The sequence below is a fragment of the Choristoneura fumiferana genome, chromosome 18 (genome assembly GCF_025370935.1).
Source record: "Choristoneura fumiferana chromosome 18, NRCan_CFum_1, whole genome shotgun sequence".
Taxonomy (NCBI): domain Eukaryota; kingdom Metazoa; phylum Arthropoda; class Insecta; order Lepidoptera; family Tortricidae; genus Choristoneura; species Choristoneura fumiferana.
In genome coordinates, this window is record NC_133489.1 from 23,786,815 (window position 1) to 23,811,074 (window position 24,260).

The following is a 24,260-nucleotide window of genomic DNA, read 5'->3' on the forward strand; positions in this document are numbered from 1 at the left end:
TTTCGAATTCGAAATTTCAATTCGAGGCTTAATAAGTAGTTTCTGATTACGTCTCCGATGTCACCCTGTATAATATGAGGGTCCAATTTAGGCGATCATTTATTTTCAATTACCTATTATCCTTGGTGTTAAAGAGTATTTTTACCACGCTTTTATTAGCTTCACCTGTATTTTTGTTTGTTTGTAACCGACTCCTTTGAACTCGATTTCGACCCACTTTAAACGGTCAAATTTAGTTTCAACTTTGCAGACTTATCAAGAACCGATGACAATACAATAATTTGATAAGAACTTAAAAAAAAACCAGTAGTTTGTTCTAATTTTTATTGTATTTATACGATCCGTTAAATTCAACATTTAAAATACTGCGGCGCTGCATGGCAAGCAAGAGAAAGTAAAGTTGCCGCAGACTTGGGTGCATCCGACTCATTATAAATCGAAAGCAAGCTCGTTCCACTTTCATACGTTATTCACTCGACATTCATAATATTTCTACTTACCAGGCGGTCCGAGGAGGGACACGGAGGCTGCTACCTCCCAAGTCATACTCATCTTCAAATTGAACTTTAAAGAGTGCTGTTTTTGTCCCCTTCCGCCCAATATTGGGCACTGCCTGTGACAGCTTCTATTAAGTGAACATTTAGCTACGGCGAGAACAGCGCGGGTTCAGCATCGCGTCCCTTTCTCAAGCGATACTCTGAAAAGGGACGGCGTACTAAAACCGCGCGATTACGATTAACCGCATAGTTTCTTGCACTTAAGGTTGCGACTGCGCCGGCTATTAGCCACCTCCAGTCTCGCTCTCGTTAATAAAAAACTATCAAATGGGAAGTTTGAAGAACCCGTTATAATTGTTTGTCTTTATCATATACATAGGAGAGAATAAGCAGTGGTGGCCTCGTGATTTGATCTATATAAGATGGGACCTATATAAGCTGGGATGATCATATAGAAAACCTCTATATAGTATATAGCTATGTCATTTTATTGGCCCTCTAGCTGTGTCCTAAACGGCTAGTCGGCTTTATCATTATAGATAAGAACGTTTTGTAAACATGTTTGTTTTACTCAATCAAGCAATAGGATAACATCTGGCCCAACTTAAACTAAATTTGGTACAGAGATAATGTGAGTCAAGGGAACGAACTGGGAGAGTTTTTATCGCGGAAAATATTACAGTTACCGCGGGAAAAAAACTTAATTTTTCGCAGACAAAGTCGCAGGCAACAGCTAGTTATATATAAATCAAACGAAAAATAAATTAACAGATAACAAGAGAAATACATGTAAAAAGGTGTAGGTATGTACCTGTAGAAGATCTCTTTAGTTAACCTTTGTAATACCTACACAGTTTTATGCCGTAAGAGGTGACGCAAAATCTGTGGAAGCCTGAGATTGTGGAAATAAAAAATGAACTGTTCTGCAAAGCAAATAACGAGATCAAAATTTTCCATGCGCCTGAGTCGCTTGATCTCTGCACATCTACATATATTAAACATTCGTCTAAACCGAGTTACAAAATGTTGCCTCATGAACCTAACACTTTTATACTACGTGTTTATGTTATAAAAAATTTATGACATAAAGATATGACAGCTATGACTACTCGTAAATAAATAAATATTACTTGCCAATGAAAACTAAACAAATGTAACTTTTCAGATTGATAACTGTATGTAATTTTGACATTGTTTGTGATATAAAAACTCTTTAGTTTAGTGAGCCTAATATTGTAACTGGCCGTTAAAATGCTTTATGAATAAATAAAAAACCGGGCAAGAGCATGTCGGACACGCCCAAAATAGGGTTCCGTAGCCATTACGAAAGAAATAAGTAATATTTATCTAAGGATTTCGTATTTTATACGGAATCTTCCAAGTTTAGGTATATTTTATACCTTAGGCTGCTATTTACTCATAAACTACTAATAATTCTCAAGCAAACTTGGCCGCTATAGTTTTCCTTGAAAGTTTGATATACTTCCTGATCCTCCATCCTGAATTTTTTCAAATTTTTCCACCCACCGGTTTAGATTTTAGAGGGGGGGACGCTCGATTTTAATGAAAATTTGCACTTTAAAGTTGAATATTTCGCAAACACATCACTGAATCGAAAAATCCCCTGGTTGGTTTTAAAAGACCTATCCAACGATACCCCACACTATAGGGTTGGATGAGAAAAAAAAATCACCCCCACTTTACGTGTATGGGTGGTACCGTAAAAAAATTTTTTTTATACTTTTTTGTACCATTTTGTCGGCATAGTCTACTTATATATTATACGGACGGACGGACGGACGGACAGGACAGACAGACAGACAGGCAGACAGACAGACAGACAGACAGACAGACAGACAGACAGACATAGCGTAACTATAAGGGTTCCGTTTTTGCCATTTTGGCTCCGGAACCCTAAAAAGTTTTGTTGATTTTTTGCTAATACAGGGATTTTGCGAATGTTGCTAAACAAAAAGTAGCTTAGCTTTGTGAGACCTTGAATTTAAAGCACCATAGTCAGAGACACTCTGTATTAGAGGTATAAGAAAGTAATCAAATCGTTTATTGTTTAAATTAATTAATAATATTATTTAATGTTATTATTATAAACAGACGTAACAGTTCTTGTACTATTACCATACGAAATCTATGAGAGTACTGTTTTGACAGCTTACGAAAACACGACAATTGGTGGTGTTACGTACCCCATAATAGCTGAGGTTTGCATGTAATCTGGATCGTTTTCCAAGAGCAACGTCCTTTACACCCCTCGTATGCGGAAACTAAAAAGTTTTTTTTTTATGAGCAGACTTAAATTAACACAATCTAGACCTATAGTTTCCTTGAAGTTTTATGTTAGCAGACAGCTATTACAAAGAAACAAATGATAATAATAGAATTGTGATAGGTATATATATGTAACAAACATAAAAAAACAAGATCCGCGTCTTATGCATACCTACCAGTGGCTAAGATTTAATTACACACCAATGATTCACGAAACCCACGGGTTTACCCGTGGAAACATAATTATACTAAAGACGTCATCTTGATAATACCTTTATCGTGGAAACTGGATGTTGGTCTTCCTGTGGAAACTTTACGGTGCCGGGTATAAAATATAATCTATTATACTAATAGTTGAAAGAAAATAAGGGCCACTTAAATTATCGGTAAAATTAAACCAAATATATATTTGCGTTTAAATCGGAATACATTTAATTGAACGAACCATATTTATACTTACTGTGTTATATTATAATATTAATAAAACCATTTTTAGACAATAAATGTTATAAAGAACTATGTTTATTAAAATTTTAGTTTTAACAATGAAACTCAAGCGGCCCCTATTTTTTTCCGGGTAAGTATTATAATCATATATGTATACTTATGTTATGTTACTTGCTGACAGAGACAGACAATAAGTATAGTTCTCTGCAGATGAAAGAGTAGGTATAACCAAAATGTAGCATTCAATCTTTTATCCTTAATAATTGTAATTAGTTTCGTTAAAAAATACCCCCTTCTTCCGAGAGTCCTCTCTTCCTGAGAGGAGGCCTGCGCCCAGCAGTGGGACATATATAGGCTGGGATGATGATGATGATGAAAAAATAAAGGGAAAAGCTTTTCGCTTAGTGTAGACGTAATCGTCACGACGATTTGGCGTAATTACAGCAACAGCAAAAATAGCGAAATACTCTCAACAAAGACAACAATGGATGAGGTCTACACAGTGTGTTTTGACATCTTGTAGTTCGACGCGGGACAAAGGTCCGAGAACTCCGAACTTAAAAAAACTAACACACAACGTAATCAATAGAACCATCTGGAGGCATTTTAACCGTTATTACGAGTATACATATAATGTGTTTATAATCACATTACTCAATTATTTAGCGCAGAAACGACGACATAGAAACAAAATTGTGTTGCTCTGAAAGCAGAACATTTTTATTAATCACAATGTTACAAACATTATTATGTCATGTAAAAATTAACTAAACACTTTACCTGAAAGGAGAAACAACATTTGATTCTAATATTCCGCGTATTCTTCTATTTATTATTAATTATTCAATATCTTGTATGACATTACGTTTTACATATCTTAGAAAAATATGGCTCTGTCCATTGGAGCCATTGGAGGACAATTTTGCCAGTGTCTAGTAGCTTTTGCCGTTATACATATCTTTTCAATTCAAATCCAACTGACAACTTTCAAAAGCAAGGCCATAGACAAGTTAAATGAGGAGGTATGAACCTCATTTACATACATAATTTGTCAATGCACTGGGTCGAAGAGAGGAAATGAAAAGATAAGACAAGCATAATAATAATCCTAAATGCGAAAGTTTATGTGTATACGAGAATGTGTATATGTGTGTATGTGTACTCGTATGTGTATGAGTGTGACGAGCGGATAGCTCAGTGGTTAGAGAATCTGACTACGAACCTTGTGGTCTCGGGTTCAATACCCGGTCGGGCAGATATTTGTTTGTTTGTTTGTTAATACTCTTTATTGCACAAAAAGGAAAAACAAAAAGGTTACATAAATAAAAATACCTAAAGTATGAATATTACGAATATTTGCTTTCAAGTCTTGGGTGTTTTAAGTATTTAAGTATGTTTATCCGTTGCCTAGTATCAGGTTTAGACGTGAAAAAATAACAAACAATCAGACTAACAAACTATGACATTTATAATATTTGGGATTCATTGCTTCTATCAGTGTCGTTCTGATTGTTGCAAGAAGTCCGTCCATTGCAATATTCATTGAACTTTATAGCAAAATGCGGGCCCGGTATCGTGCGCCGGCCATTGTTGGGCAACGGAGTGGAACTCCATCGGAGCCAGTTACCAACTAAAGCGTAGTTTTATCTTCCCCGTTACAACTAACTGTGGACGCAGCGCTTATAACACAGGCGACTCAGCTGAATAGAGATAATGAAATTGAAATGCTGGCGCGTTTTATTTATTTAAATTATTATGAGACTAAACTTGTGATGGCCACTTTATCTGTGGAGACTTCGATTATTCGTGGTGATTTTTCCATTTTCCGCAATAAAAGTATCCTATGTGTATAAGAGGTCTCGTCGGTTGAGTATTGAGTTGTTTTGTTAAATATAACGTGATCCTATAAGTTATAAGGGTTCTGGTTTTCCATTTTAAGATACGGAACCCTAAAAATGGTGCTAGCTGAAATTCAGCGCTGGGGTGTTTTAACGTTTCAGCATTATGCTGAACCAGTGTCCGATTCGCAACCACAATGACACGGTACGTACTATCCTTCGTGTTGTCTAATGGTACTTAACAATATTGTTATGTCTTGTGTTGATGTGAATAAATTTTAAATATATTTGCTTTCTTTCTTTCTTTCTTTCTTGAAAAAGTTTTTATTTAAAATATAAAACATGTCGATTTTAGTTCTTTCGCTGCCTCCAAACTAGACTTTGGTCTTGTGATACGGAGACAATAGACAATAAACAATTAAATAACACAAAATAACTTTTTTAGAGATGGATAAGTTAGCACATTTATTTACTTACATGCCGAAAAATGTGTTTCTTTGTAACAATAACGTATCATGAAATAAAATCGCTTTTATAGATCATACAAAATGTTTATTACGTCAAACTCAGAACGTGTGCGTAATTTGACCTTTGGCTTTGTAACATGTAAATAACAATGTCACTAAAGAAAGCTGTTTACGTGGTACTTGCTTGACTATGTATCAGTGATAAAATTTTACGGCTCAGAAATACCAATCAAAGAAAATTGATACATCTTTTTGATCGATCGCATTTTGCATTAAGTATATAGGTACTGCTTGGCAAAGGCCTCCCCTTTTCACCTCCACATCTTCCTATCCAGAGCTATATTTGGGCACTCTCAGCTCCGCGTCCAGGTCATCCCGCCACCTCCGCCTCCTGCCTTGCCGTCGGTGCCCGTCATGCGGTACCCACCACCCACGTGGGGTGCGTCCCCACTAGTTCCATTGACAGTACCATTATAGAACTACTATAGTACAATGGAACTAGTGGGAACATCCGGAATGGAACTTTGTGGGTGCATCCGGCAAACATGCCCAGTCCCATCTAAGCTTGGCGGTCACTTTTCCAACATTTACTATTTCGGATTAAATGTAGGTATAATTTATTATAAATGTTATTTAAGTCATACTTTATTTTATTATTGAGTTCGGATTTGGGTTCTTATCGCTGCGACAAACTAGAGGAGAAAGAGCTCTTGCCAGCAGTGTGAACAGACAGTGATAAACTATTACTATGTGCATCTCTTTTACTCACACGGAATCTATTTATCTATTGTTAACTTCTTGGGCGAGAAAATAGTCGATAGCAAAACGCTTCGTCGCCGATGGCGAGTCAAAGTGCCTCTGTCAAATGCATAGCGACCTAAAAAAAGAGCTTTTGACCGCGGCTCCATTCACGAAGAATTCGTTTATTGCTAGTCTAAGTACTAAGCAATTTTCAGGGATAAAAAGGACTGCCTATGTCGTTTTCAGGATCTCAAACTATCTGCATACCAAATTTATTCTTAATGTTTTACAGCATAGCGACAAAGTCCAGAGGGTTCGATGCTGCGTTGTGCAGCGTGCTATCACGTATTTTTAACCAACTTAAGAAAAAGGAAAAGGTTAATTAAAACAAAACATGACGTCAAAAAAGAAACCTGTTCTGTACAAAACATTTATTTCACTTTTAATCTTATTTACATACTCGTATTTACTCATGTTAATAGAAGAACATAAAGAGGAAAATATTTGTTTAACGTTTAAGATTACAGTTTAACATAAAGATTTAGCAATCTAGCAGTCAAGATAAACATATCCAATAGTTACAACGTATCCAATAGTTTCGATCTAAATTGTTACTTCAATAATGAATAGGTATAAATGTGTAGTCGACCAAGGAAGTCCTTTACCTCCGTCCTTGAGTAACAAGTGCTCAGTCTAAAAGTTTACAAATGCAGCATACGCCAATTACATTTCTGAGTGAGTTTGCATAATTTAATACTAGACGTATTCCAGTCAGTTTTCATTTTTTTCAAAAAAAAAGTATTTTTGTTTGTCATACAGATAAGTTCTTATATAACTTGCTTTCTGAACTAGCTTTATAGGTACCTACTGAAGTTTACTGTAGCTACATAATTGAGAGAGCAAGATAAATACGAATTTACCTGACGAAAGAACAGTACAGAGTCGAGATTCTAATATTTGAAACAAAACGATATCTACTCTCTAATGAAGCATTTTTTTTAACTAAACTATAATTAAGTATAATTTATTTACATATGAAATGTAAAAAAATAACAAACAGAAAAATAAACTGAAACTATCTTATTATAAGCCTAAATACCTATATTTACAAATATCACCCAGATCGCTGCTATTAGGCAGGGTGTCCATGAGCAGAGAGCGGAATTTTCATGGCATTTTTTGACCTGTCATAGTGACTTCTCACTTATAGACTCTACCTAAATGATGTCGATATGTTAGACTTTAAATAAGATTGTTAACCTTATCATGTTATGTAGCGCGTTCTTTTTCCGCATACAAATGGATATTTGTCTGTAAAAGAAGTAGTTTAAAACCGGAAAATATGAAAAAAAAAACATCTATTTTTTTTATAGAGATATTAATGGAAAACTTGTTAACAACATTACAACAGAAAAATTTCAACATGAAATTGAAAAAAGAAAACTGAACTGAAATTATTAAATTAGAAATGGTTCTCCATTCATTGTTCATTGCACATGTCTTTTTCACATTTTCAACTGCTTGAACGTTAATTGGAAGAGCCTATTGTTTACCTCTACTTTTAATCTTCTGTAGTACCTACGTTGTGTATCGATATATGTATGTATATGGGAAGTCGATAAATGAAAAGTCACTATAACAGGTCAAAAAATGCGATGAAAATTTCGCTCTTTGCCCATGCGTTGCCTAGTTGACCTGGAGTACACAGGTGAACAATTTTATATTTTTTAAATTTCTAACGTTAATACGTTAACGTTAATTCTAGAGACGTGCCGTACAAAACTCAGTAATTGTATTCAATATACATTTTGGTTTTAATTGACATTACTGTATCACTACTTAATCCAAATCTAAGAGCTCATTCCCACGTCTTGTCGGATGTAAGATGTCGGTCATTTCTTAAGAAAATTGTTGTCGGACAAATGTGAATAGCTTCATATAAAATGTTCTGCCACTGTAAAATCCGATTAAAATCCGGGCCCGACATTCTCGACAAGAGGAAAAAAAAACTAAAAAACAATAATCTCACTAATTACTGGTACGCAACGCTAGCCCATAATTAACTGAGATGTTTGGGCTGGTCGTGGTCACGTCTCTAGGATCAACCGGTTAAAAGAAAGTAGAACATGTTTAAAACAGAGTCGTTAGCAAAATGTTGCAACAATATCCGATGATAAACAATAATCTAGGCCGTGTGAAATGAAATACGCTGTTCTAAATTTCTATTAAAGATAATTTCCATTTGACGGGAATAACATATTTTCTCCTCAAATTATTACAAAATTTTCAGCAGGTTATTAGGTATACTAAACACCGCTGTACTGTACGGATTTTTAATAAGAATTTTTGATACATAGTGTGTGTATACACTTTAACGCGGTACACATTGCACATCGATCAATGTATGGAAACATTTTTCAACTCCAATTAAAAAATCTTAAAACCATTACAGGAGGGTTCAGGCCAACTAAATCAACCATCTGAAAATACAATAAGCCGTCTTATCGCGGGTATCCGCATGCAATAAAATAACTTGTCAATACATCGAATAGTCAGCGATCACAGACATACACATACGTATACACAAACACACACGCACGCATTTTACTCCATAGCACTTGCTTGCTTGATATTCAATCAATTAAATAACTCACTAAATTAATCATGCTGAGCAAACTATATATAATATATTCCTATAAATTTTCCTTGAATTAAACATACCTACTACCGTGAGAATTGGTTATAGTCATTATAATAGACGTATTAATGTCATCATCATCATCATCAGATGAAAGACTTCACTCGCTCGTTACAAGACTCTGAGCCTCTCCAAGAGACCAACAGTCAAGGACCACGTCTCAGAGAGCCATAGGTCACACACACTAGTTGAAGATTCTAGTCTTAAGGTAATACTGTGGAATATTGGACGCGAAGACATCTCGAAGTTTCCGATCCATTTTCCATCCGAGTTGGATTCTTCGGGTATTAACCAATTTATGGCTCATTTTTAAGGTGAGCTTTAATGAAAAACCAACCGTGAACCCAAAGACGAGACAGAGTTGAATTTTTGACTTCTTGACCTCGACTTGAGAGATTCGTGTATCTATATTTTACTAACACATATTATCTACTCTCACCACATCCACATACTCTCTGTGGTTATTTAATTCCAAACTTTCAGTTCCTTTGGTTTAAATCATTGCTAACCAAATATTTGTTTCTAAACTTAGGAACTAAGTCTATCATCACCGTAGTGATTTTCATGTCAATTTCAACACAAATAGTACAGTCGCTGCCATGAACATGGAACTGTCTAAGTATTTATCAATATCTGTAAACGACCGTATTATAAATCGCGTGTGCGTGTTTAGATTATTTTGAGCACCCAAATAGCCCTAATTGTTTATGATGGTGACTGTACATAAAAATAGTCATACAGCATTGTTTTACAATTTGACTACATATCCATTATTACTTTTCACATTCAGTAAAATCATCCGAAAAGGGACTCTGAAAGCTCAATACATAATCTAACTATCTAATCTTTTTTTGTTGACATATTGATATATTATTATAGCCTATTTATATCACTTCTGCAGTTTTGACAAATCTAATGATGCCTTATTATATGTTAATATCTGTCCAGACGTTTAGACTGCAGAAAGGACCAAAGAAATAGACATACATACATACATACATACTCAAATACATACGCTCGAAGAACATACCAATCCCACCTTCAGGCAATCGGGTAACAAATAACGAAATCACAAGACTTCTTGTCACATTATGGACACAAGTCTTACATCACATTTTTTCCATAACTAAATTACTAGTATGTTAAATAACAGCCGTTATTTCCATTTTTCCAAAGAAGCTACCCACTTACCTGGCACCCGGCAAGAACCTAATCTTGCAGAGAGTCAATAAATACATGAATATTATATTACACTAATTGACTTTCCTATACTGCTTTTGGAAGTCATGGAATTCTTCGGCCTGTTTATAACAGAGAGTGTTTGTAAAAATTAGCCTATAACGATTTAGTATATTCGGGCATCATCTTCTTCCTCTGCCTCATCAAGTGTCCGAAAAGCATCGGGAACATCGGCACGTACAGCAACATGTAAAATATCAGGAAATAGTAGTACAACACGCTGAATATGGCGTGGTACTGGGCTGCAAACGTCACGACGTCGTTGAGGACGGGGATCGTCCAGAACTTGGTGGCCGCCACGTCGCTCAAAGAGTCGTAGATACACAGCAGCTCCCCCGTCACTCCCAGGGGGTAGAGTAAGTAGAATGTCGAGTACCGCAGGAATAATAAGAGCGGAGGAACCTGGGACACAGCGTTGATGGCGTAGTAGCTGTAACGGATGATTTCTGTGACGGACCAGGCCAGGACGCACAGCACGATGCCAGGAGAGCGCGTGGCGTCGTCGGACACCAGCAGGACGCCCGTCACCAGGAAAACTCGGGACACCACCTGCGCCAGCGTGAGGAACACGCCCGTCCGCACGATGCCGAGGCACGCGTGCAGCACCTCCAGCGCCGCTGCGTTCTGGAACACCACCAGGAGCCACTTGATCTCGCGCCAGAAGTCATCCAGCGTACCGCGGTTCAGGAAATACACCAAAGTCCGCAGCAGCAAAAACGTCCAGCCCACGATCTGGACGCCGTTGTACGCGAAAAGGTACGCCTTGCCTGCCTCGAGCGCCCGCGATCTCGTTTTGGCCGACATCACGCTATCTTACGTATCCGACGTATGCGCATAAATATGAACAGTGAATATAATATAACACTTGTTTTTAAAGTTTCCGATTTCACCACGAAACACTTTTACTCGCTGTCGTTGAGTGGGAGGATGTGGGTCGGCCGGGTGCGATTAAGTTCGCGACGGAAGAAAGTTTTCTTAGCGATTTAAGTTATTAAGTCAATGTCTCGGACGGCACGGACTGTTGAAACGCGCGACGCGACCGACTGCGCCTGCAGCTGCGGATGGTCTGGCGCAGGTAACGGGCCGAGCTTCAAGAACACCAGTATTTCTTGTTATTTTGAATCAGAAAATAAACGAAGTACTACGGACGTCAATGCTGTAATTTGGACGACAGTTCAAGAATGGTTGAAACTATACTGACTTTACTGGACTCATACGTTAAAATCCATCACGCCATTTAGACTACAGAGAAAACCAAACAAATAAACTTACATAACGTACATGCACTGGCTTGAAAAACATAATCCTCCTTCGCGCAGTCGGGCCGAAACAGCGCTAAATTACGCTAACTTGCAGGTTCAAATAAGTGCAGTGACATTAAGGTTGCGAAAAAGCAAGTGCCTAAATAATTTCCACTCGTGTTCATTATAAAACGTAGGTATGTAAATGAAGGCCATTTATCTTTGGGTATTCCAAAGATTATTTAGGATTTTGTTGACGAAGCCTGTTGCGGATATTACTATATCGAACATAAGTAACTACTTATTAAGTCTCTTCTTTTTAGGAAAATCACGGGAATTGAATTCGACTGCCAAATCAAACAAATGTCTATATAGTAAAATTTTGCGCCATTGCCATTGTTCCGTTTACTTAACCAACGCCGCAGGTGCAGGTAAGGGCCGTTGGCATTTGTTTTTAACCGCCGACGCAAAAGAGGGGTGTTTTAAGTTTGCCCGCTATGTGTGTCTGTCTGTGTGTACGTAGCTCTTCTTATTATAACCTAACCAGCAAAGAGTTGGAAAACCCCGACTTTGTCACTTCAAAGTTCACTATCTCAAAAACAGCTGAACCGATTTTGACAAAACGTGTCTAAGAACCATCACTAGAAAATCGGCTTTCAAATGTAAAAAACCGCTTTCAAATCGGTACACCTGTTTTTTTATACGAATCGATGGAAAACGAGCAAGTAAGAGATCACCACCGCCCATAAACATCTGCAACACCAGGGGAATTGCAGATGCGTTGGCAACCTAGAGGCCTAAGATGGGATACCTCAAGTGCCAGTAATTGCACCCGCTATCTTACTCTCCACGTCGAAGCACAACAGTGCAAGCACTGCTGCTTCACGGCAGGATTAGCGAGCAAGATGGTGGTAGCAATCCTAAAATTCCTTAGCATATCGTGAAATGGCGCCATTTCATGAATTGGCTAATGGACATCCGCCATATCGTTTAAAACTCACCGTTTAACGATTTGTCTAGTGACGTTTAGGCTGATCATGAAATTCCTAGGTATATCATGAAACGCCGCCATTTTATGATTTGGCCAGTTTAGGCAGACCATGAAATTCCTAGGCATATCATGAAACGCCGCCATATCGATTCTGGCACTTCCCCGGACGCTGCTGCGGCACGCTCGCTTAATTCGCTCGCTCGGCTCGTGCATTGTGGTCACAATTCATGCTAACCACTCCTCGCTTCGCTCGTAAATTTTTCTTTTTTTCTGCATATCACGATCTGCCCGGTATAGAGTTAGGAATATCGAAGAATGCGTTGCTCTAATCGACCTGCCTTATTGTTTCTCAGGCACATCGTGATATGCCTGGCCAACGTTTAGGCATGGTCTAGGAATTGCGTAATCTGGCGGATTGTACGATCGGCCGCCAACATAATATATATACATACAGTATATACTCTCGAATGTGGGCGTGTGAACAATAACAACTAAAGTAAAGCGTCAAGTTTCCAGCGTTTTGTTGCGTTAATTTTAATTAGAAACTAGCAGTTGTAAGCTTTTTCGTCTGCTAAGAATTATTTTGTCGCTTTTATTTTTTATTGCAGCTCTATAATTTTCTGATATACAAAATTAAATGTGTGAAATTCCTAATCCGCACTGCACCCACGTGGGGTCTATAATCCAAGCCCTCTTATTCTAACCCTAATTTGAAAGCAAAGTTTTTTTGACATCACCGTAATATCACCGTAAACAAAGGCAAGTATACGATTTCCCATAAACCTTCGCCCCGAGCGGCCGGCCCATGTTTTACCCTTTCTATGTAGTTATTGCCAAGGTGTCGCCGCCAAATTACACGCTCCTCGATTCCCTACCCTAATAAAATGTAACAAAATGTAAACAGTAATTTCATTCGCGATCCATTTTATACGGGACGACGCCGCTACGTTAGCGTAGTGGGCAAATCATAGCACAAATCGGACGCCTGCGAAGCGTGTCCTCTATTCATTGCGCGGCCGAGAAGTTAGCCGTTCAGTGATCACAGGCAGCACATGCAATGAACAACACAATGAACGACACTCGCACTTAACAGTCGCTATACAGTACTTACCTGCCAGCCGGCTCACCGCCAACTTATTACCAGCAGCTGCGATACTTCGAGTGACATCTGCCAAAAAGAATAGAGTCACTATGTGTCTATGATGTCAATGTAAGTACTACTTTAGAGCCTTATCATCATACTATTGTACTTTCATTGTAGCATGGTGCGGGTGACAGCTGTCAATATCACAAGACTAGAGAGTCAAAGTGTCGAAACTTGAGTCGAGTAAACTAATAATTTAAAATCTTAATGTCATCATTAATCCGATTATTACGCTAATTTTGATGAGAATATTAGTGAAATTCTAGGTTGGAATATTATTTGCCACTTAATAAAGAATATTCGTTATTTACCAATTAATAAGTACCGATATAACTCAAGATCCAATAGGTCCCATCACTAAACGTTACGTTACATGCATATTACGTTTCTTCACTTAAGTGTGCTTTGAATTTAATTAATTGATTATAAAAATAGCTTAAAATCATTTCGTGTATCATATTTATTTTGGTCTTTATTTTATGCCAGTCATATTCAGGCTAATACTTCCATATATATTTAGACTGCAGCAACTATTTTTGAGTAAAACGAAACGTATATCAAGTGTCACCCGCACCATGTTAGAATGAAAGCACTGTATCGATTTACGGATGATTTGAAAGCGACGTCATAATTTCGATTTCGTCGTGAGCGCGCAGCGAGTTCGTCGCGCCTAGGGCGGGGACGCCATGCTGTAGGTACAGTCACGGACTTTACCATGAGTACGCAGCTTCGTTGCACGCTCGCGGCGAACTTGCTGCGTGCTGGCCTCGCTTTCAAATAGTCCACAAATCGTCATTGAGATAAGGCATTGGCGTAACGAAGTACTGGTAAGATTTCGTGTCGGAGTCGTGTCGTGTCCGCACGGTGCGAGGCGGCGCCCGCAAGCCGCCACACGTAATGGACTCGAACTCGGGTTGGGCAGTGGGATTACGCCAAGCGCGCCTGATGAAAGTTGAACGGCCCGACCAAGACTGCGCGCGATCTGCGAGCGTGTTCCCTGTTCATTGCGCGGCCGAGACGCTCGCCGCACAGTTTTTATACCTGGCAGCACGCGCATTGAAGATCCCTCGTCAGGCATAATCTTGTTTGCCCAAAACTCACATAGCATAACACCTATCACTTCACATAAAATGTACTTGGCATAAGAGTCATTTCGCATAAATTCATTTCACATAAAGAAAGCACTATTTTCCCAAGAAAAACCTGACACAAAAATAAATTGCTTACAGAGAACTAGGTTACGCTAGGTTTTAACGGCGACCCCACACAGAACTTACACCCTCACTCACACCACTCAAGATATTAAACCAAGATTATGCAGGTGTATTTTCGCAGGTGGTAGGACCTTGTGCAAGGTCCGCCCGGATTGCTACCACCATCTTCCTCGCTAAACCTGCCGTGAAGCAGCAGTGTATGCACTGTTGTGTTTCGGCGTGGAGAGTAAGACAGCCGGTGAAATTACTGGCACTTGAGGTATCCCATCTTAAGCCTCTAGGTTGGCAACGCATCTGCAATACCCCTGGTGTTGCAGGTCTCTATGGGCGGTGGTGATCTCTTACCATCAGGAGACCCACTTGCTCGTTTGCCTTCCAGTCAAATAAAAAAAAATGCAATATGTATATAATACAAAGAGTTATGATTTATTTAAGAATATAAATTGGGATTAGACTCTCGCTCCGAGTCGTTCTTGATGCTAAGGCTATCTATCGCCGTTCAACGCGGGAACGCGGCAAGCGTGTTGGGCACCTTTGCGCCAGGAACGATTCGAGGCGGCCTTTTTTTAATAATATAAAAATATTATTTAAGTTAGCTAGTAGATTTATTATTTAGTACTATTTAGCTCTTAGGTATATGATTGTATTTTCTATAAGTTTATACTTTTAATACAAACGATGTTATGCGATATGAGTTTCGGCGATATGACAATTATGCAAAAGATACTATGCGATACGAGATTACGCCCGGAGTGAATACACGCGCCGCGCTGCCGATCGCGCTTGGTCGTGTCCTGACCAAGGGTCGGCTTTATGGGGCCGCACGCAGGTCAAACTGGAGCCCTCAGAGTTCGCCAATTAAGTTTTCATATTTAATAGTTGGGTATCGAGAGCTCAAGACAGGCAATATCTAGATCTAACACGCTTTTGCTTTTATAATTATTAAAATTGAATGCCTGGAAAAATACTCTTTTAAATGTTCTTAATAGTTTAGCTTAATTTATTTATTCAATCAATGTGACACATAAGTAAACATTATTTCTTACATAAAATACCAATTTAAAAGAATTTATATTGGAATCGTCAAAAGATTAAAGTTGATACTTTTGTAGGAGCCCTAAAAATTTAAAGTAGGTAGAGATACATAGCTAATACATATACGATCCAAAAAAGACATGGCACACTTTATGACTTGAATAAGAATAGTAATAAATATTGCACTGAGTAACATAATAGTGATCAAATAAACAGCAACGTGACACCGCTTTTGTAGCACCAGCAAAACACGTTCCGTGTGTCCAATGAAGGAGAGCTTGTGTGGTTTATTTATCAAATATTTGTTGCGATGCCAATATTATTTGACAGTTTATTTTATTATTTATTTTATTTTATTATTTTAAGAACACATACAGTCGTATATTAATGAGTATACAGGTAAACCAAAAACAATATAAAGACCTCGAGGTTCATAAATATTCATAGGTACTAAAAGTTATTTAAAACTAATGTGAGTACTTAAATAAATTAAAAATCAACAAAACTAGGTTCAGTGAAAGATAAATGTTGATAAAAACACTATACAAAATGTTGCCTGACTAATTTTTTTAAAGTAACAAGCGAACTCGCAAATGAGTCAATATCATACAATTGTTCATTAATTAACAACAACAATTAATTAAGTTTATTAATTGTTCATTAATTAAGTTTAGCAACATACCGGTCACCCATTCAGATGCATCGGCGCTGGGCTCAAGTAGGAACCATATAAAACCAAAACGTTTAAATCCAGTAAGTAGACCGCAAAGGGCTCTTTTTAACCCCAATAAAGAGTTTACATACATACATAAACAAACAATCTAAACTACCACGGCTTTTTTCACTTCATCATCATCATCATCCCAGCCTATATACGTCCCACTGCTGGGCATTTTTTCACTTAAGTACTTTAGATTATTTTTATTGGAACACACAGTGTGCCCCAGCCTTATCATGTTAATTAAATGAGTTCAGCAGTTACTTATTTCTGAGTACAGCGGGTAGTGAGAACTGTACAATATTCAGTCTCAAAATTATACAATGTCCTCCATGAGCAGGCTAGAGACTTCCAAGGGACCTCTTCAGCCGCGTTGGATTAAAATATGTAAATAAAATAGCAAAAGTTTTGGACTTGCCAAATATAAATGGCAGGTAAGGGAGCAAGTGGCGCGGACGCAGCCAGGGCTGCTGTCTTATTAAAAGAGGGTACGTGGAGGAGCTGGAAGCAAAGAAACTAATCAACTTATTTTGATGAAATTAAGCGTTGAAGAGTTGGAACTGTCCGGTATTTTCGACGGTGGGAGCGAATCAAATTATTACAGCTTTCTAGCTAGCAGTCACTGAGCTAAGCCAGGGACGGATGGACGGACATGGTGTAACTTTCTGTGGTGTAGGTTCCTTGTAGGATAACGGAACCCTTATGTAGGGTGATCAATCCACATGGGTCAGTATGGCATAGTCAGAAGCTATGAGATATAGCGGAATCTGTTCTCAGGTACCATGGCGTCGATTTAGGATTTAATAAAAATGGCTTTCAATGTCACACATAACCGGGAATCGAACTTGGTGGAAATTCTACAAGTAATCGCATGTCAATTCGTTATCATAGTTAATTCTGTGAATATTAAGACCTATTAGGACCCAATTTTGCCATGAAATTATACCATGTAATTTAAATAATTTGGAAAATGACGTTATTAGTTCTAAGGCATGGAAACTTAAAAATAACATTGTATTGTCTGTTCGCCGACAGTTATAAATAAAATTTTAATATCAGGTAGGTGTGCTCTAAAATTGCTAAACTGATTTAGTTGAAAATTGATGCTCATGAACATAATAATATATTTAAGTTGGTGGTCTAAAAATGAACATGTAACATAAAAAAATAAATTTAAACAAGGGCACCTTGCGGGAGTCAATGTCTGGTTTATTTCTCACCTACAGCTCTCCTTGGACGCCTCTGTTGGATGATCAGCCTAAAGCTCCCAAAGTTGACTGATAATTTCCACGGTAAGAAACTCAAACGCTTCCTTGCCTCTAAAATGTTCGTCTAGATGTCCCTTGACGACATTCCGTATTCTTACTTGGTAACTGCCTGTAAAGTAACACAGTTTTACCGCCGTAAGTTTAGGTTATTTACTATTTACGTAGATATACCTAAAAGTTATTGAGAATAAGCTGCTGCACGCGCTTTTGTCTGCGAAAAATACAGGAGGTTGCACAAAATCTTGAACTTCGTAGTGTACTGCTAATAAAACCGAATAATATTAACAAACTTACTCCTTTAGCTAGATTACGCCACAATGTTCTCCAGATCTTCTTCACTTGTGCGAGAATTCCCCGTGTCCCGCCGGGGCCGTCGCGACAAAATTCTGCAGAATTTCTCCACTCATTGATACCCGGGGACGCAGTTACAAACAAACTATTCTGTGTCGAAAGTATCAAATGGAACAAAGAAGTTTAATTTACTTAGTTATTTGAGAACGACGAATACATTGCAGAGGCCGTGGTCACGACTGAATTGTAGGGTAGGTACTATAAAACCCGATTAAACAGCTAAACTCGATTTAAGACGTGATTATCCGTTAAAATATCATTTAATATACTTAGGTACTAACAGTCTCGTATAGGCGTTTGAGTTTTTTGTACTACCCGCACAAGATTTTCTTGTACACATAATCACTTTGACACAGAACTTTCGCAATATCTCCCGATTAATCAGAAGACATCTCGACGCCCTTCATTTGCCTATCAGCTTCCATGCATAAGAGAGCTTATATCACCTCGAGACAGTTGGATGATCCAGCACCGGTAAATAAGCCGCGTGATATTCCGTCAGCAGTGTTTCCAGACAGCTATGACATCGGGGTTTTCAATAAAAGGGCTTATACTTACTTTTCATCACACTTGCTCGTAAACAGTGTCGTAACATGCAGGCTACCTTAGTTGCTACCCCCCAAATAAAACCCTCGACCTTAATGTGCTTGTCATGAAACCCGTGGTCGGTAAATGAGTCATTGCGCGTACACATTTTCTTGCCATGAAGCCCAAGGTCGGTCAATGAGTCAGTGCCCGTACTGATGCTGCGCGCGCTGCAGGACTATGCACATGCACGCACGTTGCGGCGCATGCCGAGGGAGGTAGAGGGCGGCGCTGCCAAGAGCACAGCCTAAGGTATGGCCAATATTTGGAAGAATTATATTTTTTATTTTACAAATATAAAAATTTTACTTGCAAATATGATGAAAAACATTGTATGTCGCACGGGCGGTACTAGAATTACGAACATCGACTCATTAAAGCCCTCAGTCTTCGACTTCGGGCTTCTAATAGACTCTCGTTCGTAATTCCTTATTTACCGCCCTTAAGACACAATGTACTATTAAAGGCCGGCGGACGGTCGTGATCATTTTCTGTCAGATGACCTTCATGCTCGTTTTCCTCCCTCTCATAATAAAAAAATAAACAAAACCTTTAAATCGTAGCCGTTTCCAGCTCTGTTATCCCCACGTTGTCTTGTCACTGGGTAGATTCGTCTCGCGGCAGGCGGTGACAGAAGCGCTGTTTCATCGCCGTCGCTGCACTTGTTAGGACTTCTTTTATGATGTAATGCTAAGATTTATGACCCGTTTGTGATCTTTGAAAACGCCAGAGTTCCGATTTCTTTGATACAAATCTGAGACGTTGAATAAGGCGTGACGTGACTGTTTCATGTGAATGGATAGATCGGATATTTAATGTTGAGTAAATGTACTTTACTGTACACTATTTAACAGTGAAAGTATTAAAAACAGATACAGAAAGAAATGAAACGAAAAGAAAAGGCTATCAAAAAAAATAAGGTAGTAAATAATATGTAGCCTCTCAAACTACGTACAAGCCGCATCCAGCCGCACGCACATACCTAGCAACTAACTAGGTCTGGGGATCTACCCCCAAGTTCGAAATACGAAATTCGTATCGTACCGTCCCTCTCGTTCTCCTATTAGCATAAGCAGGATAACACAATACGCACTTCGAGTTTCGAAATTCGACGTAGAAGGCCTGTGAGGTAAGGCAGCGTCACGCGGAAAGCTAGCGCCTGCGCCGGCGGCGGGCTGCCGGTGTCTCGCTGTAATTGAATTCGCTGCCTCCAAAACATGCCGTCTGGTGCCAGCAACGAGCGACCAGCGATTAATTAATTGCACCCCAAATCTGATTGCCGCGATGAGAGGCTTAGACTAGTGTATAAAACCAATGTCAAGGTCTATTCTTATAATGGTGGTGAAATGTTTTTACAAAACTGTTTTTCATTCGAAGAATTTCAATGTTTTTCCATTTGTATTATTTTAGTAATCAGTAGCCTTAATGTCGGCTGAAAGAATTTTTTAACACCATGTAGGTATACATGTTTTAATAATTTTTAAACTACTATTTTCACAAAAATATCAAAAAGTAGGAAATAAAAATGTTTAATTTTAAGTAAGTAAGAGTCATTGTATTGTACCTATTGTATAAAAAATCAAAAATCCTTAAAGCCTTAAAAATAAAAGAAAAAAATAAATCTTGTGGTCTAGACCTCTGTTAAGTACCTACTTAAAGATCAACAGTCGGGGCCCACTGGGCACGTATCTGAATATCGAGTTAAAATATCGACGGTCAAAATATCGAACCTAACCTAACCTACTTTCGATATTTTGACCGTTGATTTTTTAACATTTGATATACTAACGTCCCCGGCCCACTGTTACTGAGTATTATATAGCTGGTCAGGATTTAGAATGGGTCCCTACTGTTGAACATTTACGTAACTTAACAGAGGTCTAAACCACAAGACTAGTTTTTTTTAATCAATCTGGTTTTTTCCCCGCCTTGCGCTCTTGCCTTGTTCCCTCCCACGCGTGAAGCAGATAGCAGCAGATCCACTACCGCTATAACCTTTGTGCCTATCGACTGCATCTCCCAACCTCCTTCGATCTCACGTTTTCTGATCGAGCCACCCTCTCACATTGCCCTCTCCCTTTCAAATCATATGTATGAAACAAAGACAGTTTAATCTTCCCACCGAGGTATCCCGTTGTGAAGTAGGGACCACTTACTTTATCATGCTTGCTCGTGCAAGCAATTCTGCTTCCTACTAATGTAATAAATGACAAATGCATGTTTGTTACTGCGTCACACAGTAACGGTTCAACAAATTAGGATGAAGTTTTGCAGACACATAGTCTATAGCTTGAATTAACACAGAGTACAATTTTTATCTCGATAAATTGTATTGTGCCTGAAAAGATATCGATAAGAGAATTCCTCCCAGATTAAGTCTCAGGCAACACATAGTTTTTCATACCATATATAATTTTGTTTATCCAAATTGAAACTGCAAAGTACCTACTCTGCTGCCGGGGTTGTGAATCGGGGTCAGATGCGCTGCAACAATGAAGAGTTGAAGAGTTTAAAGAGTACCCGTGACGAATAAAAACCATTCAATGTTAATTTGTAGCAAAAAACTGCATTGTTATGTTAACAGCGTTTATACCTGCTGACCTGGCAAAGTTGCATTTTTGTTCGTTTTTCTCGATAATTCCATAAAAATTGAATGAAAATGTAAAACGATATTATTTTGAAGTGATAAGAATAATAATAACAAAGACAGAAATAGAATAATTAATGTGTGTAAGTAAAGGACAGTCAGCAAAAACAAAAACTTGAACTTAAAATGTATTTTTACAACAACTTATTTTGTTAATGTCACGATGAGAAATCATTGACGCACAAAACAGACAGACTTAGGTACAGCTTTGGAATTTCGGTGTTACGCAGGGAGCTAATTTTATTAGAGCGGAAAAAACGTTTAACGTCACACTGATTCTGAGACAAAATAGTATTCCATCATACATAATAAATAATTTTAAAACCGGATTTCACACATTCATATAGGTTTCCTTAAATATCCATGATGAAATGGAAGCTCTTTGGATCGTCTGTTCGTCTGTCTAATCAAGCACAACTCACAACATTATCAGGCTAATTTTTAATGGTATTACATAATTAACTTTTACTCGCGGCTTTGCTCACGTACCTAAACCATGGTACGGTAATGGATAGACACTAATGACATGAGACAGTAATGGTTTACAATTACAATGATATCAGAGGTCTGTGTAGCAAGTGATTTTCTGGCCGTACTTGTGTTGCTGGTCACACCCTACAAAGTTTATTGGGTAAATGCTAACAGCTCAGCTCAGACAACCACTTGGGTTCCGCTAAAGCACCCAGTGAGCCGTTGCGCGCTGCCAAATCAACTCTACATTCATTAGACGATTTCAAGAAGAAAGAAACGAACTGTTAGTAGGTACAGCCAAACAATTAAGTTATAGGTTACCACAGAGTTTCGTCTTTGTGATATTTCGAGTCATACGATGAGCATTGTTTAAGACTTATGAAAATATTTATTATGATAAAGTTTATTAAAAATCAAAGTGGATTAAAAATCAAATTGGTTGACGGTTCGGATATTATACTCGGCTTTTGAAACAGTGTATCAATTTTTTAAATGCAGTTAAAAATACCCCGTATTTTGTACACTTTACTTAGAAGCAGAGCACTACTAACACTGGATAAAAAATATTATGTACGGCAATTTAAAGCAAATATTTTGGCAAACCGAAAAGTTTCGACAGAATCCTCGGGGGGCGAGTCCAACTCGCATATTAATAGTGTGTATGCTAACATAAAATAACAGGTCGTAAAATGCGAACAATGAGTCTAGGTCAACTTTATTGCCTTTAAAACCTGTCGAGCTGCATATAAAAAGATCCGGCCGCCGGTCCGTAATCTCCTAATATCGCGGTCGACCGCGCCGGCGCCCGCGGTTATTGCCCTTTTATTCTGTTAGCCGGTAATGGCCATCGAGATGAAAAGTAAACGTGTTTCCGACTGCTATTATCTCTTATACGGCTTTTATTCAATTTCAGATAGGTTTGCTTCTAGCCAGAGACGAAGCCATAAAACGAATAAGAGGAAAAATATGTCTTACCTCGCCGAAGAAGCTGGAAATGGTCACAGCATGTTTTATGTCTGTATATTGTGTGCGTGTGTTGAATACATTATATCAAACAAGGCCTAGGTGCAGGTCGGTTTTGAATGAATTTGTGAGTATGTCAAAATACGCTAACAATAGCTGTGTCTATAAATATATGTTAACAGAGTCCGGCTTCTGAGCAAAAAGTACGCAATGTGACATTCATTACGAGTGCAAATTGCTAAATAAAAAAAAACTTGCATAATTTCTTCGAGAATCAGTCTGTCACCTCTTTTCATCACACACGTTTTTTTGTGCTACCATTGGGTTTAGATGGGTTACGATACTTACCACATACTTACCAATGTTATGTAATTATTTCTGTATCAAAATCTCTGCAACAATTAATTCTTGAACTTCGTTAATACTGGTATATAGACCTAAGTGGGAAATTGAATTTTAGCCTTTGGTCGCTTCGTGTTTTTTATTCGGCTTATGTATATGTGGCTAAACTAATTTATGGCGTTTTAGCCAACACAGTGTTTTTAGTTCAGTTAGACAATAATAAGACCAAATCTTACGTTGACAGAGTGTCTTCAAGGAGCAGAAAGATTAAAGTACCACAATATTTTTCAGTGTATGCACCATACACTAGGTACCTCATACTACTTAATTGGCCTGTATTTAGCAAGTTTATCTCACAAACTTAACCCTTATCAGTTGTTCGGAATTGCTTTTCCTTCTCTTTTAAATGAAAGTTAAAATATTTTTGTTCGCAAAGCGCCGATATCGCCGGCCGTATCTCCGTTATAATCGGGTGAAGTTTTAAATTGCGAAACCCCACGGCGCAGCGACCACCGTCGCTGTTTCCGAAACTATAAATATTTCTACTACATCCCGGTTACCAAATTTAATATATTTTTTAACATACCGTACCTCAAGAGAAAAAAAAAAGAATCGATTCGTTATCCATCTGTATTAGTTATCCATCTGTATTCGTTATCCATCTGTATTCGATATCCATCTGTATTCGTTATCCATCTGTATTTGTTATCCATCTGTATTCGTTATCCATCTGTATTCGTTACCCATCTGTATTCGTTATTTATCTGTATTTGTTATCCAATTGTATTCATTATCCATTTGTATTCATTATCCGTCTGTCAGTCAAAACCCTTTTTCACAGGAACGCTTGATCACGTTGAAATTGATATAATATTCTAAGTACAATTATTCTTTTACAACACAAACAGTCAACAGGATATAATTTGTTCCTTACAAAATCTGTAGACAGAGTTTTGGAACTTTCTGTTGACATAGAATTATTAAATTTTGATAAAAAGTGAGGTCTCAGAAGTTTTTTTCGACTGTATTACTAACTCTGTGATCAAAGTCAGTCGAAAATAAAATCATTATTATTAT

The 24,260-nt window shown here is 38.0% G+C and overlaps 1 protein-coding gene and 1 long non-coding RNA gene across 2 annotated transcripts; both read right to left on the reverse strand.

Moving 5' to 3' along the window:
• Positions 1 to 3,809: 3,809 nt before the first annotated feature.
• LOC141437995 (uncharacterized) lies at positions 3,810 to 4,130 on the reverse strand. Its single transcript, XR_012452442.1, has 2 exons — positions 4,011 to 4,130; positions 3,810 to 3,933 (listed from the first exon to the last, which is right to left on the reverse strand). It is a non-coding gene; the product is annotated as an uncharacterized lncRNA (long non-coding RNA).
• A 2,562-nt stretch (positions 4,131 to 6,692) lies between these two features.
• LOC141437795 (very-long-chain (3R)-3-hydroxyacyl-CoA dehydratase hpo-8-like) lies at positions 6,693 to 11,297 on the reverse strand. The gene has a single exon (XM_074101309.1). The coding sequence runs from the start codon at positions 11,015 to 11,017 to the stop codon at positions 10,310 to 10,312; it is 708 nt and encodes a 235-aa protein (XP_073957410.1). The 5' UTR covers positions 11,018 to 11,297; the 3' UTR covers positions 6,693 to 10,309.
• Positions 11,298 to 24,260: the final 12,963 nt, after the last annotated feature.